This window comes from Punica granatum, chromosome 2 (genome assembly GCF_007655135.1).
Source record: "Punica granatum isolate Tunisia-2019 chromosome 2, ASM765513v2, whole genome shotgun sequence".
Lineage (NCBI taxonomy): Eukaryota > Viridiplantae > Streptophyta > Magnoliopsida > Myrtales > Lythraceae > Punica > Punica granatum.
This window is the reverse complement of record NC_045128.1, coordinates 24,267,082-24,292,419: the sequence shown is the minus strand read 5'-3', so window position 1 is coordinate 24,292,419 and position 25,338 is coordinate 24,267,082. Positions and strand designations below refer to the sequence as shown.

Sequence of the window (25,338 nt, the reverse complement as noted above, 5' to 3'; positions counted from 1 at the left end):
TTATCAAAATGCCCGCAACGACATCGTATTGATATTTGTTTAAAAAAATATAGATTAAAAACTACATCATTTTGGGCATTTTGATAGACAGAATTAAACGTTGTGTATGAAAGTGATGAAAAAATTTTCTCATGTGCCAAATTGAAAGTTACGGACAACATGGTGTATCAATTTGATAGTTTTCTCTATAATGTATCAAACGGCTACATACAACCAATACAAAAATTACTCGTATTCTTATAATGCAAGACTGTGCTTTATCTTTAGATCCCACTATATGTTTCATTATATATTAAAAATAATATTTACATAATTAAAATGACGATATGGCTACATGAGAGAGCCTGTAAAAGATGATGTGGCTTCATGACATTTCATTTTTTGGAGGTAGTTGATCGAGAAACAGGCATAGAGTTTGTTTCATATATGGTAGAAATAAAACTATAATTTGGAAGCAGCCAGTGCAACAGGCCATGTTTGTTTGCTTTGCGACACTCTATCAACCTATTTGGTACATACAATAATTTCAAGAAAGAAAATTGAAAAATTGATATAAAAGTACAAAAATCTCAATTATGGTTTGAGTTTGAGATAAATTGGACCCTTTGGTGTTTCGATAGACAAATAACACCATGTGATTCACTTTGTGAGACATACTGGACCTCGCCGTTAATTTTTTTTGTCACTTTTGGTCCTCAAACTTTTCCTTTTGCCATTATTACTATCAAACTTTCAACTTTTTTTTTTTCAATTTGGTCATAAAATTTTTTTTATAAAAAGGAGAAGGGCCCAGGGCCGTCAGTCGACGACTCCGATACCACCACCGAGGTCGCATGCACCCACAGAGGACGCCAACGACCATGGAGGTAGGGTTGGGGCTGCAGATTGGCGGCCCCGCCCCTGAATTGATCGGGATCTCGAACTCGAGATCTCGTTCGATTCGGGATCTAGAGCTACCAATTGGAGACCCCAACCCCACCCTTGAGGTTTCCGGCGTCCTCTGTGGGTGTCGGCAACCTTGGTGGTAGGGTCGGGGTTGTCGACTGGCAGCCCAAGCCCCTTCCCCCATTTTTTTTTGAATTTTAAGACCAAATTGCAAAAAAGTTGAAAGTTTGAGGGTAATAATGACAAAAAGAAAAGTTGAGGATAAAAATGATGAAAAAATTAATGGTGAGGTCCATTATGTCTCACGAAGTGAATCACATAGTGTTATTTGTCCCTAGAAAAATTACATGATTCAATTTGTCTCAAATTCAAATCCCAACTGGAGTTTTTATACTTTTCCCATATATATACATATATAATCGAGTTATTTATTGGAGTATATAACTAGTGGAAGTACCTTACAGTCAAAAGTCCAACCAAAGGAATTCATAGGCTGAGAACTTCTCACAATCTCGCATAAATAATATATAACAACTTATAGCCTTCGCATCTGCGCCTGTACGACTTAAAGCATAAACTTTGGCGGCTTCTTTAATGAAGAGGACTCCGAATGAAAGAGCACCCGACTAATCCACAGATCAATTGCAGTTCTCAGTCAATCAAGACTCAATCTTTGAGTTAAACATTCCCAAAAAATGCTGCATACAATTTTATTTCATCTGAGCTTTGCAAAACCTGTTTTATTTTACCGAATAGAAAGGGTAAGGTGATGTAAAGGATCATCAGATCCTCTATGATAAATCAAGAACCTTAATGTTGCGTTGATAGAACCTGATATAGTTGACTACCCAGGGCCTTGCCTTTCGCAAAAAGAAAAATCTCCCTTCGCTTGCCTCTCTTTGTTCAACTTGTGCGATAGGTATATATATACAAACGGCACAATATGAATGGCAATATTAACAAACAATATTATATAAACGCGAATTTGATTGTGATTAATATTATAAGAATATATTTGCCCATAATGCAAATGACAACTCTATAAATATTATAAACCCGTTAGTATTGTTTTCCAACTCTATATTTTGTTGCAATATATATAAACGGCAATCGATTGCTACAATATAAAAAATTTCCAGAAATGCAGCTAATATATATAGTATATATTATGTTGGGTTATATTCAAATAATATATAAATTCTATTGCATAATTAATGACAAAAAAATTTCCTTAATACATAAGTAACGACGTGGTAAAGCGACAGAGCTCCGTTTCTTATTTTTGATAATGTGACGGAGTGAGAATTCGGCTCGAACTTTGTTTATATATATATATATATATATATATATATATGAAAATTTATAAAACAATAATTTCTCTGTGCCAGTGTCAAGCATCTCCAGTATGCTCCAAAACATAATATAAAGACTTGGATTTTAGGTACAAGATCAAGTGATTATACTTCCGATCAAGGCTTAGGAGGTTGTTCGGGTTGATTTTAGGCTTCTATTTGTGGTCCTCGCTTCATCGGAAACTAACGCGCATTAGTTGTACTTTGACTAATCGGTGAACATATAACTCTCGTATCTAATTCTAAAATCTTGAAGTGTAACCTGACCCCCCGTCCTTAGACGACAGCCATCAAGTACTGTAAAATAAGCATTATTCATGCAATCATTGCAGTCTTCTGCTGAAAGTTCTCCATTGCAAGCTCCATGACCGTAAGTAATTGGATCGGGCCAAGGACATGAGTTGTAATAGTCGTATCCTGAATTCACCGTCTCAACTGCTACGCCATGAAGAATAAACCGCACGCACTCCTCAAAATGGCTGCCAGAGGCAAATGTGTTTTCGCTGCAGAGCAAGGGGGACACGATAGTTGTATCTGGACGCGCTTTTGCTGTGCTGCAAATAGGGAAGAAGATTAAAATGACAAATCTCTGTATTGTACTCATTTATACATGGACTTAGTTAAGTCAGCTTTCTTGATAATTTGTTGCTAATCCTGCGGTTTGATATATAAAGGGTTTGTTCGCATAGGTTTTGTCCATTGGTTTTCATGGTTGAAATAGTTATTTCATTGATACTTGATGGATATTCTAAGTTTTTACTTAGTGACTTCCGCTAATGTCCAATGCATCAAAATCTTTTAGACCTTTTATGTTCAACTTATCCTTCGACCTTTCGGCAGAAAAACGTTAAGCTTCAAAGACAGAGGGCAAGGCGACAAATCAAATTTGGTTTCCGGCCCCAGACCGGTGCGAGTGGCCGTCAATGGTATATGCTACAACTCTAGCGAAGGTCTTCCAAATTTGGCTGCTTTTTTCATTTTTTTCTAATAACATGAATGTATTTAACATAATGTCTTAACATTAATGCAACAATCCGGCAACGCTGCTATTTTTCTTTCCTACTAGATCATGGAAAAGAATCTCCATTTCATTTGCTTCATCTATTTCACTGATTCATTTTTCACTATTCTTCATCGGTTCATTTTTTGATTATTTCATTCAATATCAATTTTACTATTATTTCTCTCTCGTAGCTCTCTCTCTCTCTCTCGTAAATCTATCAGGAAGAAGGGGACATGAGAGCAGAGAACGCGGACAAATGAGGTCATTAGGAAGCATGAGGAGGTTCGTCGAAGAAATGAGGGCAGTGTTGGCAGCAGCCACAGTGGTGTGGCTGGGGCTGTCGCCGAAAGTAGAGAGGTGAAAGGGATAGTGACAAATGGAGTGAAAATTTGATAGGTAGGAAGGGATAAAGGGATCATTTACCTCTCTTTTATAATGCTTCATAGGCCGGGAATGCTGATTATAGATAGTCCAGTGGTGAATCTGATTTCCGGATGGTTTCAGAACTGGGACCTGGATCCGGAATCCCGAATAATGATGGAGGCGTCACCAAACTACAAAATCCAAATCTGTCCGGAATTGATATGGAACCAGAATTCGGTTCACCTCATCCAAAGATGACGTAATACATTTTATTATTGCAACTCCCAAGGTATCACTACATATACTGTGATTATCAAAAATTATACTGAGATTATCACATATAGTGATAAGTTATCACTTCGTGCAAAATAACATTAATATAATTTGTGATAATATCTGTATATTATTGTGATAACTCAATAATAATATTAGAATATTTACATATTTTAATAATGAACCCCTATTATATATTTTTTGTACGTTTTAATTGTTGAATATATGAAGAATTATTTTATAATAATTCCATAACTATTTAAGGAAAATTATGGAATATTTACACAAAGGAACTGCCGGCGACTGGGATTTCTATTGTGAATTCCGGTGTAGCAGAAGACTGAGAGCATGGCTGAGATCCCTGAAACCACGTAGGACAGGACGATGGCGCGACCAGCATGTTCGCGGGCCTCTTGGCTAGTTTGCACGAAGATGCCAGCTCCGATGACAGATACGAAGCTGAACCAAGTGAGGTTCCACCGGTTGAGGCAACGCTTCATTTAGTTCTCGCTCTGTCTGCGGAGCTCCCCAAGCTCGAGCATCATCCGACCTGGTGGTGATTGGAACACGTCTGGGACAAGGCAAGCCGGTAGTTGTGCCAGCTCTGGAATGACTCTTCCGGGAAGAAATCATCTTTGCTCCAATGCTAGTAGCTTCTTTGCTTATCAATAATCCTACCGTTCCCAGCATCACTCGACTCCCCCATAAATATAAGAGAACTGACAAAATGGTCATTGAAAGATTTTAAAACTAACAAATTACTACCTGAAAGAATTTTTCGAACAAAACGATCATTCAAAGATTAGAATCCATAACGTTTTGCTACCACCATCAAAATTCTGTTAATGCCGTTACGGAAAAATGACACCGACGCTTATGTGGCATCTAGTAGACAAACAACTCCGATTATCGTGGCACTGCTCAGGAGCGACGTCGTTTGTTCTCATTCAAGAAAGGACTGTTTATTAAAAAAAAAAAGGTTACTTGCCCAAAACGACGTCGTCTCCCCCCACTCCCCTCCCCTAATGGAACGACGACGTCGTTCCTCTCCCCCACCCCCACTCAAACGACGTCGTCACCATCATCACCTCTCTCCCTCATCTGCAATCAAAATTAGGGATTTCTCGCACCTTGTTCTTCACGATTGCAGGTTCGAGAGGCTCTGATAGGGCACCGTCGTTTACTCATTTGTACTGAAATCGACGGTCTGGTTTGTCTGCTTCGAGGTTAGTCGACCTTAAGTCGATTTGGCTTGATTAGAGCTCGATTTCTGGTTGCTCAGTGTCTCTATCCATAAGTGGGAACTTTGCTTTCCGGTTGGGAAGTGTCTTTGTCCTTTTCACTTTTTGAAAAAATAAAGAAACCTGAAAGAGAGGAGAGAAATTGGGTCATCTTTGCTAAAAGAGGCTTTGGTGATTTTGATCGGTTGGTGTTGGTCGAAGTTGTGGTGCTGAATGGTAGGTTTTACCAGTTGGAATGACAAAAAGTGTTGGTCGAAGGTGCGGTCCCCTATTGCAATGTTTTCTCGACCAACACCAACCGGTCAAAATCACCAAAGCCTCTCTCAGCAAAGATGGCCCAATTTTTCTCCTTTCTTTCGGGTTTCTTTATTTTTTCAAGAAGTGAAAAGGACAAAGACACTTCCCAACCGGAAAGCAAAGTTCCCACCGATGGACAGAGACACTGAGCAACCAGAAATCGAGCTCTAATCAAGCCAAATCGAGTGAAGGTCGACTAACCTTGAAGCAGACAAACCAGACTGTCGATTTCAATACAAGTGAGTAAACGACGGTACCCTATCAGAGGCTCTCCAACCAGCAATCGTGAAGAACAGGGGCAGGAAATCCCTAATTTTAATTTATTGCCCTAATTTTGATTGCAGATGGGGGAGGGAGGGGGTGATGGTGACGATGCCACTCAGTGGGGGCGGGGGAGAGGAACGACGTCGTCATTCGGTCGGGGGAGGGGAGTGGGGGCGAGGATGGCGTTGTTTTGGGCAGGTAAACTCTTTTTTTTTTTTAATAAACGATCATTTTTTAAATGAGAACAAACGATATCGCTCCTGAGCAGTACCACGTTAATCAGAGCCGTTTATCCACTAGATGCCACATAAGTATCCGTGTCATTTTTCCATAACGGTACTAACGGAATTTTAACGATGGTAGCAAAACATTATGTATTCTTATATTTGAATGATCGTTTTGTTCGAAAAATTCTTTCAGATAGTAATTTGTCAGTTTTAAAATCTTTTAATGACCATTTTAATAGTTTTATCTAAATATAATGATTAAGAGGGAGTGAGGGACCGAGGTGACTCACTCTAATTGTTCTGTCGGGTCCATGAACATATGGTCTGTGTCAGTCTGTTGACTACTTATCCATCTCTTAATCATTGCCAATTGACAGAAGGCCCCTCCATCGCATAATCCATTGAATGCCGGACTAATTAGTAGAAGCCCCCTCATTGCATACATACTTCATCTAATGCCTAGACTATTCTTCGACTGCACCCGTATTCATTCATTTAACACGGCTGACTTGTCTAGGCCACGGGCATCTAATCTATTCATACACGCAAGTTTGATAGGCTACACGTCAGGTAATTAAGAGAACCTTTTATGGAAAAATTCTGCTCTTTATTAGTGTCTTCGGGCTCTATCGACACGACATGATATGACTTGAAAGGGATGCTGAAAATATCTTTAACTACGACTCTCTGTTTGTTTTCCCCAGTAATGATCTTCAAGTGACTTTGATGAACTTATCACACAAGAATTGGGACGATGAACAAAGTCACATATCAACACGAGGAGAATAAACTGTATGGTCTGAAACAGAGATTAGTGTATCAGTGCTATGGCTGTGGTCGAATTATAACCCGACCCAGTGAATGCAATATTACTGTATCTCCCTTATAATGGAAAGGTCAAGTAATGACCTTAGGCAGGGCTCTTACATCTCATTGAAGTGGATTTGATCAAACAGCTAGAGCAACATGGGACATACAATAGAAATCAATTTCTGCAGGAAGAAACAAACGGAACCTCTTCCGACCTCATCCCCACGATAAGGTATTATTGTCCAAAGTAAGCCATTTCTGGGCTGCAATCAAGGCCGGGAGGACAACAGCACCAGATTTCCTCCACTCCTCAGCATCGGGCGTCTTAAACCTGTCCAAGAGCAGAGCGTTCATCCCACTGTAAGCATTTATCTTTCTGGATCTCGGTCTCCTCAGCAAGAGTTTACAAAATTCAATCATATCATATCCCCCGAAATCATGTATGTTAATTAATTAATTAATTAATTAATTAATTAGCTCACCACATTTAATCCCAGGGCTGGAAGAATGACATCCTTATAACTGTACTCTGCATGACCATTCCAACTTTCAGGCCCTTCTCCCGTGCCCACCTCAAGAATGGTTGAGAGTCTGGAAACACTTTGTAAGGCGCAGAAGAACCGAAAGAAACATGTATGCGTCTAAATAATATCTCAGACGTCTCTTCATCATACTCGTATCCTGCCCATCACAAAACTGCACAGCCTCAGGCGAGAATATCACTTGACTTGACCTGCCTAAGGCGACCCTCAGGCTTGCAGTCACAAAAATGAAAATAACCAGCAGATGACCCATTTACTTAGCTCAAAGAAATCCCAACACTTACTTGGATAAATGAATCTCTCGCACAAGTCTACCACCAGACAATGTTAGCAAATCCAAAGCATGGATACTTCCCTGCCATTTCTGAATATGCAAGTTTAAAGCCTTCATGCACACGCTTGTGGTCTGGGCATGGGAACCCAACTGATTTTACTGCCATGCGGTAGTAGTCACCGAGCTCCCCTGTATAGTCTATGAGAGTACCAGTAACATCTATTGTGATACACACCGTAGCTTTGATAGCATCGATATGGTAGCAACAGAGGAAGTCAAGTCCTTAAATAAACCCGTGAAAATTAAGACGATCAGATCAATAGGCCTTGTAAAATCAATGATTTAAATGATATCTAAAATCTGGTAAACATTAATTTAACCAATCTCCTTTATGAATTATGCTTTTGTTAATATAAGAAAAACAACCGTGGAAACAGGCTATTCCATCGCAGATGGTCAGGTTGACTAAGGCATAAGCATAAATAACATCCCCTAATGTATTAATGGGGTATAGTACAAGTAAAGAAATGTGACGAACAGTTTCAAACAAATGGCAGGAATATCTTATAGAATAACAAAGTTATAATCACAGTATGACCTAGCCCATCAGTCTCAAAAGAGTTCATGAATAAAGGCTTCATCACTATATATGCATTTCGTTAGATGAACCTGTCAGAGAATCATACACTAGCAGATACATGAGAAAACAATAAATATCGAGGACGCCACAATACTGATTACTCACATAAGCATGAACTCTATTAATGTAGAGTTTGACAAGCAGTATCATTTAGCAGTTGGCAGTATAGTAAGTGGTCTTGCATGATCGCACATTTGCAGATTGACAAGCTTTTCCATCGAATCATTCAACTCTTAGCAGCAGAATCAGTTCAGAACCTACTTTATTTTGGCCTAAGGTCCACAGCTTGTCTTTTGGATGGATTGAAAGGAAAATGTTATTCCTCCGGATATGTTAATTCAAGTAGAGAATTATTTTTGCTTGTCGGAAACAAATTATCGTTTTTTATTATTATCAAGCAAAAATAGTCACCAACTCCCTCAAATCTCTCCATCCATCAGAAGGGCTATCGTTGCCCTACTAATGCTCAAACAGTGTGAAAAAAGTAAATGCACTCGACCCATTGATTACAGCAAGACTGTTGAAAGATCCTATATTTTGTTCATAATTATATGATTTTCTCAAATTTTAATCCGTTGCAACCAGAGGCCAACCAGTAGATCGGCTGATGTATACAAGGGAAAAGGCTGGAGAAGACGGGCAATTGTCTTTTTTGACATTAATCTACTAAGGACTTCCATAGCAACAACCATTCTCAGGGAGTCAGAAGCTACTCACTATAAACAATCAAGTGGTCATTTTTGTATAAGCAAAGTTTTATTTCTTCAACGGGGAGGAAACATAACCTCATGCACGTTACTGGGTTAAAATGCATCGCAAATTCTATTCTTCTCATTGTAGCTGCAACTTCTTCAAGAAGAGTAATGCGGTAAAAGGTCACAAACCTCATCCCTACAAGTAATTGTATAAACTGATCAACAGTCTCCCCTTGCCCAAGTCAAGGACATCCACAATATACTGTCTAGCCTCACCTTTTTTTTTTCTGCAAATTCATACAAAATGAGAGGGAAAGGAAATAAATCCCGCAGACCCTGTTGAAATATGAGACTCAATGCCCAAAACATCCTTTTAACCAGAGGCACAAGCTAGACTCGCTTGGAGAGAAAAGAAAAAATACAAATGTGCGCAAAACAGATCAAACATGAGTAGCCATGTCCCTGGAGAGGTTTTGCTGAGGTCCAATACCAGAAAGGTTTATTTACTACGTTTTGTGGCGCGCTTCCCTTGGCCTTTCTTGGGTGGTCCCTTCCCACGACGCTTCAACATTTCAAGTTTCGATAATCGCCTGCAAACGAATACATGATATGATGGATCAGATGATAAATTTTGTTTGTATTTGAAGTTAAAAATTCAATAAAATTTCTGCATCAAAACTAAAGATACATCATATAAGGCTATACCGGAGTTCTTAATCTTCAAATATAGGAGCAATTCCCTTTGTCAAACAAATGATTGGGAAGAATATAAAGGAAAACATAGACAGTGTAAAGAAGCTGAAGTTGGCATGTTTGTCATAAAACTCGATTCAGCATAGCGGATGCTCATCATATAAGAAAAATATTAGCCCCAAGACCAACACTTGCTGCAATACATCTCAAAAGACCAAAAAGCTCCTATTAAATCACCTCCCTTCCACCAAAATAGCAAAAGGATTCACTTAATGGAGGGAAAAATAAATAACAATAAAATAACAGAAGAGATGCAATGTAGCCCAAGCTTTGCACATTGAATTCGCTCTGACCATGGAATACAAAAGGTTCAGGGTATAAGAGCAAACAATCATCCAACTACAACTAGCCCACATTTTTTTTTTCCTACTATATATATTATAAATACAGATCAGCAGATCAACTGGATCTCTCTCTTTTGAGTTAGCTTGCAAAAAAAGTTGAGGGCCACCGGGGCAAAAATGGTTAAATGACCCCAGCCTAGTGAATAAACTAAAAACTATTGAATCATAACTTAAGTCACTTTTATTTTGTATTTATCAAACAAGCTTAACCCGATTAAGTGCTGAATTGGAGTAATCGAACACAACCTAAGCTAGCTTGCTTGCTTGCATACTACTCCACGAACTCAATACATGTCCTACCAGTACAAACTAAGAAAAAAGCGGGCAGCTTTTTCAGGCTCCAATAGCTCAACACATAACCAAAATGCCCCAAATGGCATGCACTGCAATATTCTCAGCTCAGTATTGACGTAATCAAACACTTGATCTGATCTGACTCTATATACATATATATATATATATATATATATATATATATATATATAAAGTTACATAGCAGCAAACGGACGAGCACAGAGAGAGTGAGAGAGATGAAGAGAGGGATTGATTAAGTAGTAGTGTAGGTTAGGGTAGGTTACTCTTGTTCTTGGCGGGCCATGACAAGGGGGTCGTCCTTGTTGATGTCATAGGGGTACCACTGAGCGACTTTCTCACCGATGAGCTTCTTACGGAGTATCTTGTGGGGAGACCTTTGACCTGTCGGGTTCAGCATATGCCGGAATATCCTCGCCCTCGCCTCCGTGACGCCACTGCTCACAGCCGCTGCTATCATCCCTTTAAGCTTCTGACCGCTCATCCTCTCTCTCTCTCTCTCTCTCTCTCTCTCTCTCTCTCTGTAGTCTCTCCCTCCCTTGGCCTTTTTCGCTTGCAATCGCAAGCCCAGCTCACTTCACCAGTCGAGTTCCTTCGCCTAGAAATGGTCTTCACTTCGGTCTTCACTTCAGTCTTCAGCTCAGCCGCCGCCCTCCGCAGGGCAGCGGTAACACTAACACGGCCGCCGCAGGGGAGGGAATGAAATGAACGGATGGATCAATGGAGAGGGAAGGCAATGAGCGGTAGCCTGCGAAACAATGGTCATTAATACGAGGCCCATCTGGTCATTAAAATATAATTAGTTTTTCCTCAACTTTTATTATTCAGAAAAATCAGAAGGATTTCGTATAAAAAATACTATATGTATAAATTATGATATATACGACATTATTTCTTTTTCGAGTATTAGGTTGCAACTTGCAAGTGGGAACCTTCTCCCACTCCGGATGTTTCATTTTTATTATGATTTCCGCATTATTTTAATTTCCCCTTCCGACCAAACCCAAAGGTAAACATCGATTTTGTTGTTAATTTATTTTTCATAAATTTATAAAATACTAATGATTTCATTTTCCTAAATTACATCATGTATATACACTTTCATATCAAAATGAAGTCTTATTAATTTATATAATAAAGAAATTATAAATATATCTCAACTATATATATTCATAAATATCTATACATTTTCTATTATAGGAAAATTATATTTTTATATTGGCAATGCATCAAAACCGCTATATACATACATACATACATATATATATATATATATATATCTGCCAATAAAAAAAATTACACCATATTCTATATTATATCAAAGCATATATATATATATACTCCTGTAAAGTAAGACTATATATAATATCATCACCTATCTTAAAAATTTTTAAAACCTATATAGTTATACAATTCTGAGCTATGCTAGAGACAGTATGGCAACTATTCATACTCTTGAATGCTTTTTTTATCCTTTATTTTAACAATTAATTTTATTATATTATATATCAATGAATAAATAGAAAACATAAAAGTTTATCACCTCTTTTGTTTATTAGGCATAAATATTTATACTATATAGTTATTTTATTTTATTTATAAAAAACTTTTGTATATATATATATATATAATATTCTCTACAAAACCTTTATAGATATAACTTATAATAACAAACTATAATTATAATAATAATAATAACAATAACAATAACAACAATAATAATAACAACCTATAATGCATTAAATCTTCTATTTTCCTCAAACCTCCATAATTATATATATATATATATATGTATATATATTCTGTACAAATTCTGACATAAATATAACTTATAATAACAACCTATAATAACAGAGAAGAGAGACAAATAAATCCAACAAGTTCATGCAAGTAATATATTATTCAATGTAACTTTAACTTTATTTGCTTTTCTTAAAGTAAAAATTTGTGAATTCTGGGCAACTTTCTCTGGACCTATGCATATTGTCTATCACCAGCGATCCAAAATGCTCAAAGATGCTGAAGTAATTAGTGACGATAACACTAAAACTGAGGCTAAGACTTATCAGTTAGTTCTTCACTTCTGTAATTTCATCACAGAGCAATGCGCTGCCTAATGAAACGAGGCCTTGTTTATTTGATCTAGAGCTAGAAGAGGGTTGAGATTGTGAAGACTGGATGATTCTAGAAATTAACAATTAATAGTTAATAATAAATAGATAAAAAAGGAAAACAAAGTCAAAAAGAAAAAAGAAGAATACTTGATAGTATGATACTATATGATCGGGGCCCGGCCCAGCGGATAAGCTTATATATATATATAGGCCTAGCACAACAGTAACACCCGCGCATGCACGGGGAACTTGCTGGTTAATATATAGATTTCATAGTCAATATGAAAGGGAGCATCGCGTAAAATATATATATATATATATATATGTATATATATATACTGCGAATACTATATAAAATATTTGGCAAAAAATATACAATATTTCAACACAATCAAGTTTAAGATACTCATCATAGCAGAGCAAAACAACTGAAAATTTGAAATTTTCAATTGACTCAGCAAAGCAAAACTATTAGAAAATTCAAATTGCCGACTTTGATGCAATGATACAATATCTAAAGTAGGATACCCCGCGTAACCAAAAAATAAAATAGGATACCCCGCGTAACTTCATGAGAATATGATGCCTAGATTTCATGAGATGACATCGTGTGCTGCGGTAAGTAAACCCCGCGCTCCTACTGATACGTTTAGAGAAAGTTATCCCCTCACTCCCATTCAGTAGCAAAGGAAAAAAGGGAAACTGCTTCACAAATATCTCCATTAGCATGGATTTATCCATACCGTGAATACATCTGATCTGATCCATTTACCAATTCCTAACATTACGAGATTGCAGAAGTTAGGGTAGGCGTATAATTACAACAGACAAACTGCCAGAAGCACTCAACTTCTCTCGACCATGCTCTTTATGCTGGGGAATCTTGGAGCCCACCGAGAATATCCTGCACAACAACAATATAACACCTTGAGCCATTCTCAAGATCGAGCATGCATCCACACCAGTATGAATCATTCAGTAGGCAAAGAAACAGCTGAGAATATACAGTCCTGCAAGGATTTAAGACGGCAGTTGGTAGTTACCAGATGAAATGATCTCGTAAAGGTCCATCTCAGACTGGGCATCATCAGACACATCCTGCGATAATAATGCCTTTAAAAATGTATCTTAGATGTCCAGATATAAATTTTACTTTGCACCAACTAATCGATCCTGATTAGAAGAAAGATGGCAGTACTTAGGAGCAGAAAATTTTACCTGTCGGACCGAAGTAAGGCTTCTCGCAACGAGGCAATAAAGCCGGTTGCATGTGGCTCTGTCAAGCTCGGACTTTAGAAGAGCTTCTTCTGATGTATAGTCGAGTATCAATGAACATACGCTTGAAGCCATCATAGTGACAGATAGGTCGCAAGCATTCTCTATATCAAAGCCCAAATTTAAAAAGTATATACAACAATAATAACCACACATAAATAACTCCAACAAATAAAATATAAAAAATAAGGCATGCTGTGATTGATAAAGCCAACTCAACTGCACAATTTGTTACCCAGTGAATTGTAGGCTAGAAGAAAGATATCTGTCCATGGTTTGAGCATCAATTTAGAAGTTTGAAATTATCCTTTTATTATCTACTGGCTAATTTGAAATTTGTTTTGTCAAATTAATTGACAGCATAAAGCAAAGTCAATATGTCAATAAAAAGGTCCACAAGATTTTTGATGGAATTCATGAAACCTTCACAACCTAATGGAATCTGTACAGAAGAGGTTCGTTTAGTTTCCCACAAAGATAGACAAGAGGCTCAGAGGGGATACTTCTACTAGAATTTGGGATTTACCAGCCCAATATGTCAATGCTTTCAGAAGGTCAATATAGAGTGATGCATCCATTGAAAGTTGCAGCTCCTCTCTCTGTTATACAAAAACGGAATTATAGTAGTGAACACAGCTGCATTTACATAAGGAGCTTTGAAAGGATTAGAGACATCTCAGTTAGGAAAGGGCCCGCCACCACAGTTACCTTTATCAGAAGGTTGAGGACAGTATCACAAGCCAAGAAGATGCCGCCACTACTGTCTGTCAGAGCATTCTGACCAACCAGTTTTACAAGGCACTGCACAATCTACAGATGCAGCATTGATGGCAAGATCCCATAAGTCGAGTTACCAAAACAGAAGAAACGACAATCATAGATGAAAAAATACGTTGAGCCTTGAGACAGAACCAAAACAAAAGTGAAAACTTTCATAACAGAACTGATGCACTCTAAACAAGAACAGCTTAAAATTTTTTTTGAGATGGAGCAGTTGAAGAATTAAACGAACTTACAGCTCTATGCCCTCCCGATGAAACTAAACTTTTACATCCTTCAAAGTCCATTGTGATTTGACAGAGCAGAGGCATGAGAAAGCAGACAGAGGAAAAGGGACTGCTAGCTCAGGGAACACAAAACCGTGAAAATTATTAACCACAGCAAAGTACCTAACTTTTGTATGTAGATTGTGAAATCCACTCAGAAACATAAACAATATACCTAGGTTCATCTTCTCCTTCCACAGAGAGCATATAAGCTAGGAGCTCTCTCACCTTCTCTTTACATGCCATAGGTGTCTCTGCAAGATAACTGACCGAGCAAATCAAGTTAGGATTAGATTCAATACTGGCCAAGAAAGACTAAATATATTAGGCTACCAGAGGAATACACAAGAAGACTGCAACAAGAACTGATGTCTGCTCCAGTATCTAGCATGAAATTACCACTAATACACTGATTCTCTGCCAGGGCCATTAAAGATATAATGCCCAGTTTTTTGTCACTTGTCAGGCATTTACAATAACAGCACCCTAACACAACGAGACGCTAAAAATATAATACTCTCTAACAAGAACTGTTATAAGCAGGTGACAATATCACCTCTACATGGACATCAAAAAGTTCTCTACTATGGGACCAGCCAGAAAAATTTTGCAAAACCACAAAATTTTCTTCCACTGATCACGGTTCACACTGCATAATTTATTAATCATAACTGAAACTTGCCTGATGATTGAAAGAGATAAAATGCCTTTGGTTTTAGCTATTACAATGTTCACAGGTGTCAATTTAAATGCATAAATTATTATTTGCTACCAAGACCACTTTATGTCAGCACCCATCACCATGCAATACAACCTAAAGACACCAGTAATTCATAGCCATCTGTTTGACATTGACACGACCTAATTTAAACATTGAAGAGCAAAGAACAATGATTTGAGAGTAGTGGGAAAAAGAGGTGTGCAAATGGGTATACCTCCCAACAACCCGTACAGATGCTAGCAGATCATCTCCCTTCTTTTGACCATGATCCTGCATTGACCAAAGTTCGATCAGAGCCAAGTAAAGATTTGAATTATGACAAAGGCCCAAATAAAATGGGTAAAAGGACTTCCTCGACAAAGATGTTACCTTGGCATCTTGTAAATACTCAAGAACCACAGCAATTGTCTCATTGAGCCCGTTGATGACCTTCACAAAAGTATTATCATCAACAAGACTACCTGCATATCATTTAAGAGGTGAAATTCCTCATCAGTAAAATTGCCTGCAATCATTAATACTGAAGCAAGAAATTGACTGGTTCTTAGCATAGGCATCGCAGAGTCATGTAGGGATTTGCATAAAACCGGATTAGCAAAAACAACAATTTCAAATTTCACTTGAAAGAAGACATCCAAGGCAGCAAGCCACAAATTCAATCATCTACGCATGTATTTCGGCCTTGCCAGGTTAATCTGTATGAGCTTGATCCATCAAAAGTCAGCCATAAGCAGCCTAAAAATTGGGCCAATAAAGCCAACAATCCTCTACTATCAGAGGGAAAGACCTCTAATTTATCAGTAAAATCTTTGCAACACAGAATATAGACATCAAACTCTATATGTTCTTACAGGATGCAGGCTCCAGGACAAGATCCATTTTGTTTTCTTGAAGGGATAATGCAAAGCATGCTGAATAGCACATATATGAGGTATATGGGAGCAATATGTGCAATGATAAATCCCAAACACGAGCTCTGAATTTTTATGTAGTTAATACCTTCTTCTTCCCCAATGGTTGAGATTAGTCTAATTATCTTCTCAACCAAGGAAAAAGCAATACCCAGATGTCTCCGCTTTGAAAGAATACTTTCCATAGTGGATGAAGTATTCTTTGAAGCTTCGTATTTTAGGTATGCAATATCATTCAACAGAACAGCAACTTCAACACGGGAAGACTCCAACACTAGCAGGAGACACCTATAAAGAAAAAATACAATAAGCATAGAACTAAATCAAAGATTCTCAAAGACTTTTGTGAAGACCCTAGTTACCTGTCTGGAGGAACTTGCTCCTGCATATTAGGCAATTTAACTGGATTAATCAGCCATCTCTCACCCATTATTGAGATAGCCGTCTCGGCTAAAACAAGGGAATGGAGCTTTTCGGCAGGAGCTACATAAATAAAAAACACATCATAGTGTATTTCACAGAATGATTCATCAACATTAATCCTTAACATTCAAAAGAAAAAAATTTAGTTGCTTCAAATCAAACTAGTGGAGGCACACAATATGAAACCAAAGTTCTGGTCTTCTCATACAAACTCAGAAACGGAACCTCATAATCTGATCTAACTTTATTTACAACCAATTCTTTACCCCCTGCGAAGGTTCCTTTCATGAAACAAAAATGATTACTTCAAAAGACGGTCTAAACTGGCTTTCACTTCACACTCAATAGTCTTTAGCAAAGCGACTTGAAACCATGCCCTACAAAACCTAGCATTTGTTTCTTTCAACTTAATCAAATAAATGGGAGAAAGAGGGAAAGATAAGGGTCCAAACTATTTAATCATTAAGCAAAAAATCACTTAATAAGTGAAACTATTTGACTTAAGAGGGGGAGAATGATAAGAATGAAAAGATGATTTATTAGGAGTTTAAGAATACCAATAAGTGAAAAATGACATCAATAAACTACTCTCGTTACATTACGACTGCATTAATTCTGAGACATAGAGTGGAGGATTCAAGTATTTAGAGGAAATTAACTCTCTTAGAGTTTACATACCTACCCTGTTTTGTAGGATTGCTACAACACCGATGAGCAGATAATCTGGCCAATGATTATTCGTCTTTCGACCAAGTTCCTCCTTAAGTGGTCCCTGAAATTTCCCAGAAACATTATATTCATTTTGAACAGGAAGGATAATACAAAATGTAGAGCACATGAACAACTTCATGATCACCCAAGAAAAATGCAAGACCATAAACATCCATCTACAGGTAGCAAAGAACTTCAATCTCAAAAACAAGGTACCAAAACTAAAAAAATTATATACAAGAAGAATTAAGACAGATCAGAGTTCCATGTCCATGAGGAAAATATCATTCTTAGTTGTGCCTGGCAGATCCATGAAGAGATTGAAAATTCTCCCAAATATTGAGAAGCCTTCTGCAGACTTGCGCATGTAAAAACTATTAACCAGACATCAAATCCTACCATTAGAGCACACAGCTTTCTCTCTCCCTTCCCTGCAACTGCCTCTTTTACCGAGTGTAGTTCACCCCGCTGAGTAGATTGATGTTTGAGTTTGGGCTAGGTATAGTATATGTAACCATTTTGAATAACTAAAGATTTCATTTCAGAAATTGATGCCACCGACAATGAAGTGCAGAGGATAACTGTTTCACCACATATTTCATTAACAGATCCATTTTAAATTCTAAAAGGAGAAAAAATATGAACAGAAGATCGATACTGACCGAATAGTCTGAAGAGAAGATGGCAGAAAGCAGGTGAAGCGCATCAAATTTCAAGGCATTGTGCAACATGGCAAATTGCCTTATTATAGCAGCCACCTGGATTAGCAGTTACATGCATATTTCACATGAATAAGAACCTAACAGGTCTCCACAAAAGACTGAAAGACAAAAATGCAATTGTTTTATTCAATTGGGGACTCACAATGGTTGACATCTCTACAAGGCAGGCATCTGTAATGATGCCAAGCGACACCTTGCTTAGCATCAATTGTACAAGTTTCATAGATAGCTCCATCAAATGAGAACCTGCAGCAGCTTTGCCATTAATTCCACTGTTAACATGAAATCCACTTCATTTTTTATTTTAATCTATTTTGGGAAATACTTTGTAAAATAAAATTGAAAAAAACCACAGCTTTATGAATAAGAGGCTTCACAATGCCCACAATCTACTAATTGCAGATCATAATGCCATATAGATTGATAATTGAAATAATGCTTGCATGGTTACCCACCAAATTAACATAATGATCAGAAAATTACCATCAGTAAAAGTAGAAATTGGGGAAGCTAATATCCTGATGCCATCGGATTCGAACAACGTAGTAACTCCATCTTCATTTGTGGATGATGTTAAGTACAAAAACTCATAACACTCTTCAAGAACAGGTGAAACTGATCTGGTGTTCATAATAGGAGCAGAGACACGCAACTGGAAGAAGTCAATAAATGGGCAGAAGAAAGTGCAATCAATTTTACAAGTGACATGTACCACTGCAATGTGCAGCCACATTACTTATCTGTTACTTAATATTGTATAGCCATGTCAGCGAAGTCTATTTCAAGGCTCAAATACTCACTCTTTAGACATGACCTCCAATACAACTGGGATTTTAGACACCATCTCTTTTGAAGAAGCAATCTCTGGAACACGACAAAGTGTGGCAAGAACTGTCACCGATAACTGCAAATATGCATCGCGGTTGTCATTGTCACTCCCACCATTAGGTCCTTTTCTCATCCCTGGCCCCAAAAGGACATAAGATCATCAGTTAGAAGCAACAATTATATAATCTAGAATTCAGCTCACAACTCGAGGAATATACGAGATGATAGAACAATATTGCCCCTAGAAACACCTATTATGGTTCATTTTTCCGTCAAATTGGAATCCCCAGTCATCCTCTATGTCCAGCCACTAAAAGTACATTGCAATTACTGTTAATTTCTGCTCCTGTACAGGCCATCTATGTGCATTAGTATCATCGACTAGGAACTGAAACTGACGACTGTTATAGGCAAAATCGATACTTTCACCATAAATTTCTGCAAGAACGAAGTAAACTAGCAGCCGTTCAAGCTAAATGCAATCATCAGTAAAAGGGTGTCTCGAGAAATTACCAGTCCTCAAGAGACGGTCAAGAAACTGGGAACCAACCGCATCGTAGGCCCGACGAATTGAGGCGTGATCATCGCCTCTGCAGAACTTAGTCAACAAGAGGAGACCGGCCAGCCGTTGCTCGTCTCTCTCGCCCTTCAACAGCTTCAGGCAATCGTCGAGGGAAGGAGACTGCTCTTGCTGCTGCGACTGCAAACAAACAAGCAAGCAAGCGGGATATTTCACAAACAATGACATCTCTCACACAGCAACAGATTGTCACGCAGCAGAAGAAGCAAAACGGGACAAAACAGAGGGCTCAGGCTCACCATCGGAATCAGAGTTCTTGACGGGACTTCCAAAGAGACTGAGATGAGGAGCAAGCAATGGTTTTTCTGCCTTCTGTGCAGTAGGACAGGTCTATGCTCTTCGACACCGCTGAGAGCAGGAGAGGCTACGGTACTACTAGAGCCCTGTGCAAGACGGGTCGGACCAGGGACGGAGGGGGCGAGGGACGGAGCAGGAGCAGGAGTAAGAGCAGAAGCAGCAGCTCGAGAGGCGAGGGATGGACGGAGCAGCAGCAGCCTGGTGGACTCACAGATGAGGAAAATTCCAGATGAAAGAGGATGTCGGGAACCGGACGCTGTGAGGAGAGGCAAAACAGAGGGAGAAAATTGTAAGATGATTTTTATTTCCTTTGTTTATTTATTGACATTTAGCTGCAGGGATAATTTAAGTTTTGGGATTGAAAGAAAGAATAGGAATCTAATAGAGTAAATAAATAATTTCATTTCTGACTTTCGCAAGTTGTATTAATTTTGTCATTGACTTATTTTTTACATTAATTTCGTTCCTGATTTTGCATATTTGTATCAATTTTATTCCTGACTTATTTTTTACATCAATTTAGTTCCCGATTTTGCACAATTACATCAAACTAGTCCATGATTTTGCACGGTTACATCAATTTTGTCCCTGATGTTTGCAGCACAAGTCCCTGATTTGAGCATTACATCAGATCGATTCCCGGTTACATCAATCTAATCTGAGTGGCTGAGGGATAAACGACGTCACTATTCCGTTAATTTCTTGAGGGACTGGATTGATGTAACGCGTGGGCAAATTGATGTAACATAGAATTTAAATGATGTTCGTTACATGGCTTACATCCTTAATGTTGATTATATCATCCTTCCCCCTCCCTTTTCCCGCCCGTTTGAAGACGTTTCATATTCTTCCTTTGCTTTCTCTCTCTTTCTCTCTCTGTGCGTTGTCTTTCTTCAAGTGCGAAGTGCATCATCTCCAAGTTCCAGCGAGGTGATCATCAAGAGAAGACTCAACTTGAGCACTATGGAAGACGATAATCACGAGTTTGTCTATATACCTAGGTAACTTTCGCTGTCTGTGCTTTTCGGTGAAATGTAAGTTTTAAAATGAATAGATTTTTGAGGGGTTTTGATTATCAGTACACATGCTTCCTAAAGTGTTGTTAGTCTGTCAGGATTTAGGTTCATGTTTTGATTATTGTCAAGATTTAGGTTCATAAAGATGATATTTTGGTGGGTCGATCATGTTGTAATGTGGTGAAATTTGCATGTCCTGGTATATGTGGTGTTTATACATGTTAAAAATGATTTTTTTTTCACAATGGCTTTCTCTACAGTTTGCATCTGTGGAAAACAGTCGATGTTTATCTGCATCGTGGAGGGAAGTTTGTTGGGGAACCCAAGGTGAGTTATGAGGGTGGTGATGTAGACATCATAAGAAATGTAGATGTAGATACAATCACAGCAGTTGGGGTCTGTGATTTGCTGCCTGATATCTATAGAACAACACCCACTAGCTGCCATTATAGGAATCCTACATTTAAGACATTTGATTTGGCCATAAACAATTTCAAGTCTGACCTTGATGCTAGATACTTTATCAGTGTCTTGCAAAATCAGACTGAACTCCACTTGTAATATGAGCATAGCCAAGTGGATGATCCTTTAGAACTCAATGAAGATGAGATTAGGGAGTTGGCGAGGGTTGAGGCTAAGAGAAGAGAGCAAGAAGCTGATTTGAAGAGAAAGCAAGAAGAGAAAGAAATGATGGAATAAGAAGCTGCAGAGAAGAGGAAACAATAAGAGATTGAAAGGATGGAACAAGAAGTTACAGAGAAGAGGAGACAAGAAAAAGAGATGGAAAGGATAGGGCCTGAAGTAAGGCATTGGGATGAGGAAGATGATGATATGGAGTTTGAGCAGTCCACTCAGCCTGGTCTTGAAGAGATGCATTGTGCCAATGCTATTGTAAAAATAAGCCAAGTAAGAACTAGGAAGAAGTTTGTTACTGTGAAGAAGAGAAAGCAGAAGGAGAAGAGTAAGGAGAAAGTCCAAGCGGTCTCAAAACACAAAAGGCCAAGTTACAAAAGCAATGACAAGTTTAAGATGACAATACAAACAGATGTTGCAGCTAATTATGATGATACAATACCTGCATCTCCTGCATCTCCTACAAGTCCACTAGCAAATGTAGCTGATGATGTTGAGGCGACACCAGCAATGGATGACAAGCTATCTGATGGCTATAAAAGTGAAGAACTGGAGTCATTGATTGGGGATTCAAATGAGGAAAATGATAAGTTTCCAATGTACAATGCCGAAGACAATCGAACTGAGGAAATTACTATTGGAATGGAGTTTGAAAATCTTGATGTCTTCAAGATATCAAGATGGCTATGAGAAACACCAACATTGCAGTGGGGAGGGAAGTTAATTTTATGAAAACTAATAAGGCAAGAGTAAGGGCATATTGTGTTGAGAAGATGGGGACCACGGCTGCCAATGGAAAATATATTGTATTTTGAATAAAAAGACAAACACCTATCAAATGATGACATATGATCTAGAGCACACTTGTGGAAGAATGATCAAGAACAAGCTGGCAACAAGGGAGTGGGTTGCAGAGAAGTTAATTCTCAGGTTAAGGACCCAGCCAAACATGTTTGCACAGCAGGTATTTGAGTTCTTCATTCACACTTACTAGGTGAAGTTGCATGATGCAATGGTTTTCAGGGCCACCAAGCTAGACAAGCAAAAGTGTAAAGGTGAAGAAAGGGAATAATATGCAATACTGAGAGATTATGCCCATGAGATTTTAAGATACAACCCTAGTTCGACTGTATTATTGCAAGTCCAACTAAAAACACATGAGTTTGAGGGGCTATACATTTGTTTAGAAGTATGTAAGAGGGGCTTCCAAGAAGGTTATATACCCATCATTGGGTTAGATAGATGCTTCCTAAAGGGTTATTGTGGTAGTCAACTTCTTTCAGTAGTAAACCAGGATGGAAACAATTTATTTTTTGTCATTGCATATGCTGTAGTTGAAGTGGAGTGCACAAAAAGCTGAAAATGGTTTCTTTAGAACCTCATCTCTGATGTGGGAGATCCAATAAATAAGAAATATACTTTCATCTGAAATGCAAAATGTGAGTTCAATGATTGTGCATTGCATTGTTGCATTAGTTACATCCTTTAAAATTGTGTATTAATTGTCTTTTTGAACATTACAGGGGTTGGATGTTGTACTCAAAGAAGTATGTGATGGTGCACCCCACATATTTTGCAGAAGGCATATCTGAGCAAATCTGACCAAGCATGCTAAGTGCAATGGTAGTGATTTGCGAAGATCATTATGGAATTATGCCAAAGCAACAACTCCACAAAGGTTCACGCAGTGCATGAATGCTATTCGAAGGATCAACCAAAGAGCTGCAGAGTATCTGGGGACAATTGATCCAAGCAGATGGTCAATGTCAACTTTTGACAGCAATACATGTGAGCAATTCAACAAAGAACTATTAAAAATGAGGGTAAACCTATACTAACCTTGGTTGCAGGGGTGAGAGAGTACATCACAAGGAAGAAAATAAGATGTCAGACTTTATTGGCCAAATACAATGGATTTCTCTACTCCAAAGTTCAGGCAAGATTAGAGGAACACAGGAAGAACCCTAATGGCTGGGTTCCATTGTAGGTAGGGGATCTTCACGTGTCACAGTTTGAGGTAATATGCTCACCATTCTCTAAGTGTGTTGTTGATATGAAGGCGCATAGTTGTTCTTATAGAGTATGAGACTTAACTGGCATACCATACAAGCATGCTATTGTTGCCATCCTCTACAATAGCCAGAGGGCAGAGGAGTTGTCAATCCTCTCTTAAGGAAATATGTCACACAAAAAGCTTAAGAAACCTTCATACATCCCATCCGTTGCCAAGATTACTGGGAGAGGACTCCTGATGACCCTGTCTTTCCTCCAAAGATGAAGACACAACCAAGAAGACCCAAGAAGCAGAGGAAAAAGGCTCTAGAGGATAAGGCTAACCCTCACAAGTTAAAGAGACAGTTGAATGATTCAAGGTGTGGCAGGTGTGGAGAAATGGGGCACATCAAGAGAAAATGTACTGGACAACCAATTGCTAAGGGGAAAAAGGACAAGCATGGTACTTCTACTTTAGGTGGTGCTCCGAGCGGTTTTGGGCTAGCTGAAGCAGAGAATCTGAATGTTCAAGTGGAAAGGAATGAGAATATGAAAGCTATAGCAGAAGAAATGAATATATCACAAGAATCTGCTCCACCCCAACCATCACAACCATCTCAGTTTGGTCTATCTGATGCACAGCCATTACAAGTACTTTTGCTTTCATTTTTACATTTGAATTTTGGTAAATGCTGCGAATTAAGTCACTCTCCTTAATATCATGTATAGGTTCTTCAGATGCCCACATTTGCTGAGACCTCCTTTTTTCAACCAATGACGGCCCCTCCAATGAGGCCCCCTCCAGTGAGGCCACCTCCATTTAGGCCACCTCCAGTAGGGCCCCCTCCAATTAGGCCCCATCACACTCCCATAACAACACACATCATGGAATCTACAAGTTCTAGAACTGTTGCTAGGTTTGCAACATATTTCCAACCAATGAGACTTCCACCTAACTGAACTGTAAATTGCAGAAGTTCATCATTTTGGGTTGTCCCAAATTGCTGCCGTACATTTTGCAGAAGCTCATCATCTTGGGTTGGATACATGTTACATTGTCAAAGATATTGCATTTGTCTGTACCTTTCGTGTAGGCATTTTTGGCAAACTGACCATTTTTGTGCAGCAGATAGATTGTCGCTTTGCCCATGTCTATACCTTTTGTATAGCCATTTTTGTCTATAGTACTAATATAGTCATTTTTCTAATTTCATTTCATTTTGGTAAGTTTTTTCCTTCATTCTATTTGCAATCCATTTGCTTTGAACCATCCAGTAGGCCAAGATGACTTTGTTTCGTTGGGGGAAGGAGGAAGGAAGGCGGGAGTTCAGTTCACTGTGTTAAAAAATTGTGCATAGACTAAATTGATGTAGCAAATGGGTAGGAGTTTAGTTAGATCTATTAAAAAATGGTCCAAGGACTAATTTGATGTAGCACGAGGACCAAATTGATGTAACATTTTCCACCGTTTAACACCGTAACCATTAAAACATTATGGTAGGGCCAAATTGATGTGGCAGGGGACCAAATTGATGTCGCATTGGGATCAGATCGATGCATCCACCCTAAAAAAGGATTAAATTGATGTAACCGTGCAAAGTGGAGGACTAATTTGATGTAACCTTCAAGTGAGGGACTAAATTGATGCAAATGTGCAAAGTCATGGACAAAATTGATGCAAATGTGCAAAGTCGGAGACGAAATTGATGTAAAAAATAAGTCAGGGACAAAATAGATGCAACGTGCGAAAGTTAGGGATGAAATTGCATATTTACTCAATCTAAAAATAAAAAA

General features: G+C 38.3%; 2 protein-coding genes and 1 long non-coding RNA gene across 7 annotated transcripts; all 3 read right to left on the bottom strand.

The window, feature by feature from the left end:
• Nucleotides 1–6,724: 6,724 nt before the first annotated feature.
• Nucleotides 6,725–7,339, bottom strand: LOC116197766. Its single transcript, XR_004155098.1, has 2 exons — nucleotides 7,198–7,339; nucleotides 6,725–7,046 (listed from the first exon to the last, which is right to left on the bottom strand). It is a non-coding gene; the product is annotated as an uncharacterized LOC116197766 (long non-coding RNA).
• A 1,641-nt stretch (nucleotides 7,340–8,980) lies between these two features.
• LOC116197765 lies at nucleotides 8,981–11,031 on the bottom strand. Its single transcript, XM_031528003.1, has 2 exons — nucleotides 10,542–11,031; nucleotides 8,981–9,456 (listed from the first exon to the last, which is right to left on the bottom strand). The coding sequence occupies exons 1-2, from the start codon at nucleotides 10,757–10,759 to the stop codon at nucleotides 9,366–9,368; spliced, it is 309 nt and encodes a 102-aa protein (XP_031383863.1). The 5' UTR covers nucleotides 10,760–11,031; the 3' UTR covers nucleotides 8,981–9,365.
• Nucleotides 11,032–12,906: 1,875 nt separating this feature from the next.
• Nucleotides 12,907–20,217, bottom strand: LOC116196947. Of its 5 annotated transcripts, none has more exons than XM_031526914.1 (18): nucleotides 19,846–20,217; nucleotides 19,540–19,726; nucleotides 18,999–19,161; nucleotides 18,682–18,818; nucleotides 18,341–18,444; nucleotides 18,139–18,234; nucleotides 17,444–17,537; nucleotides 16,705–16,825; nucleotides 16,431–16,630; nucleotides 15,801–15,892; nucleotides 15,646–15,701; nucleotides 14,886–14,975; nucleotides 14,681–14,783; nucleotides 14,373–14,474; nucleotides 14,191–14,263; nucleotides 13,608–13,768; nucleotides 13,433–13,502; nucleotides 12,907–13,293 (listed from the first exon to the last, which is right to left on the bottom strand). In XM_031526914.1, exons 1-18 carry the CDS (start codon nucleotides 19,846–19,848, stop codon nucleotides 13,235–13,237), a joined length of 1,911 nt encoding a protein of 636 aa, XP_031382774.1. In that variant the 5' UTR covers nucleotides 19,849–20,217; the 3' UTR covers nucleotides 12,907–13,234. The 5 variants fall into 5 exon arrangements, with proteins under 5 accessions (XP_031382774.1, XP_031382771.1, XP_031382772.1 ...); XM_031526911.1 differs by having other exon boundaries at nucleotides 14,681–14,780; nucleotides 19,846–20,197; XM_031526912.1 differs by having other exon boundaries at nucleotides 13,038–13,293; nucleotides 13,433–13,487; nucleotides 19,846–20,196.
• Nucleotides 20,218–25,338: the final 5,121 nt, after the last annotated feature.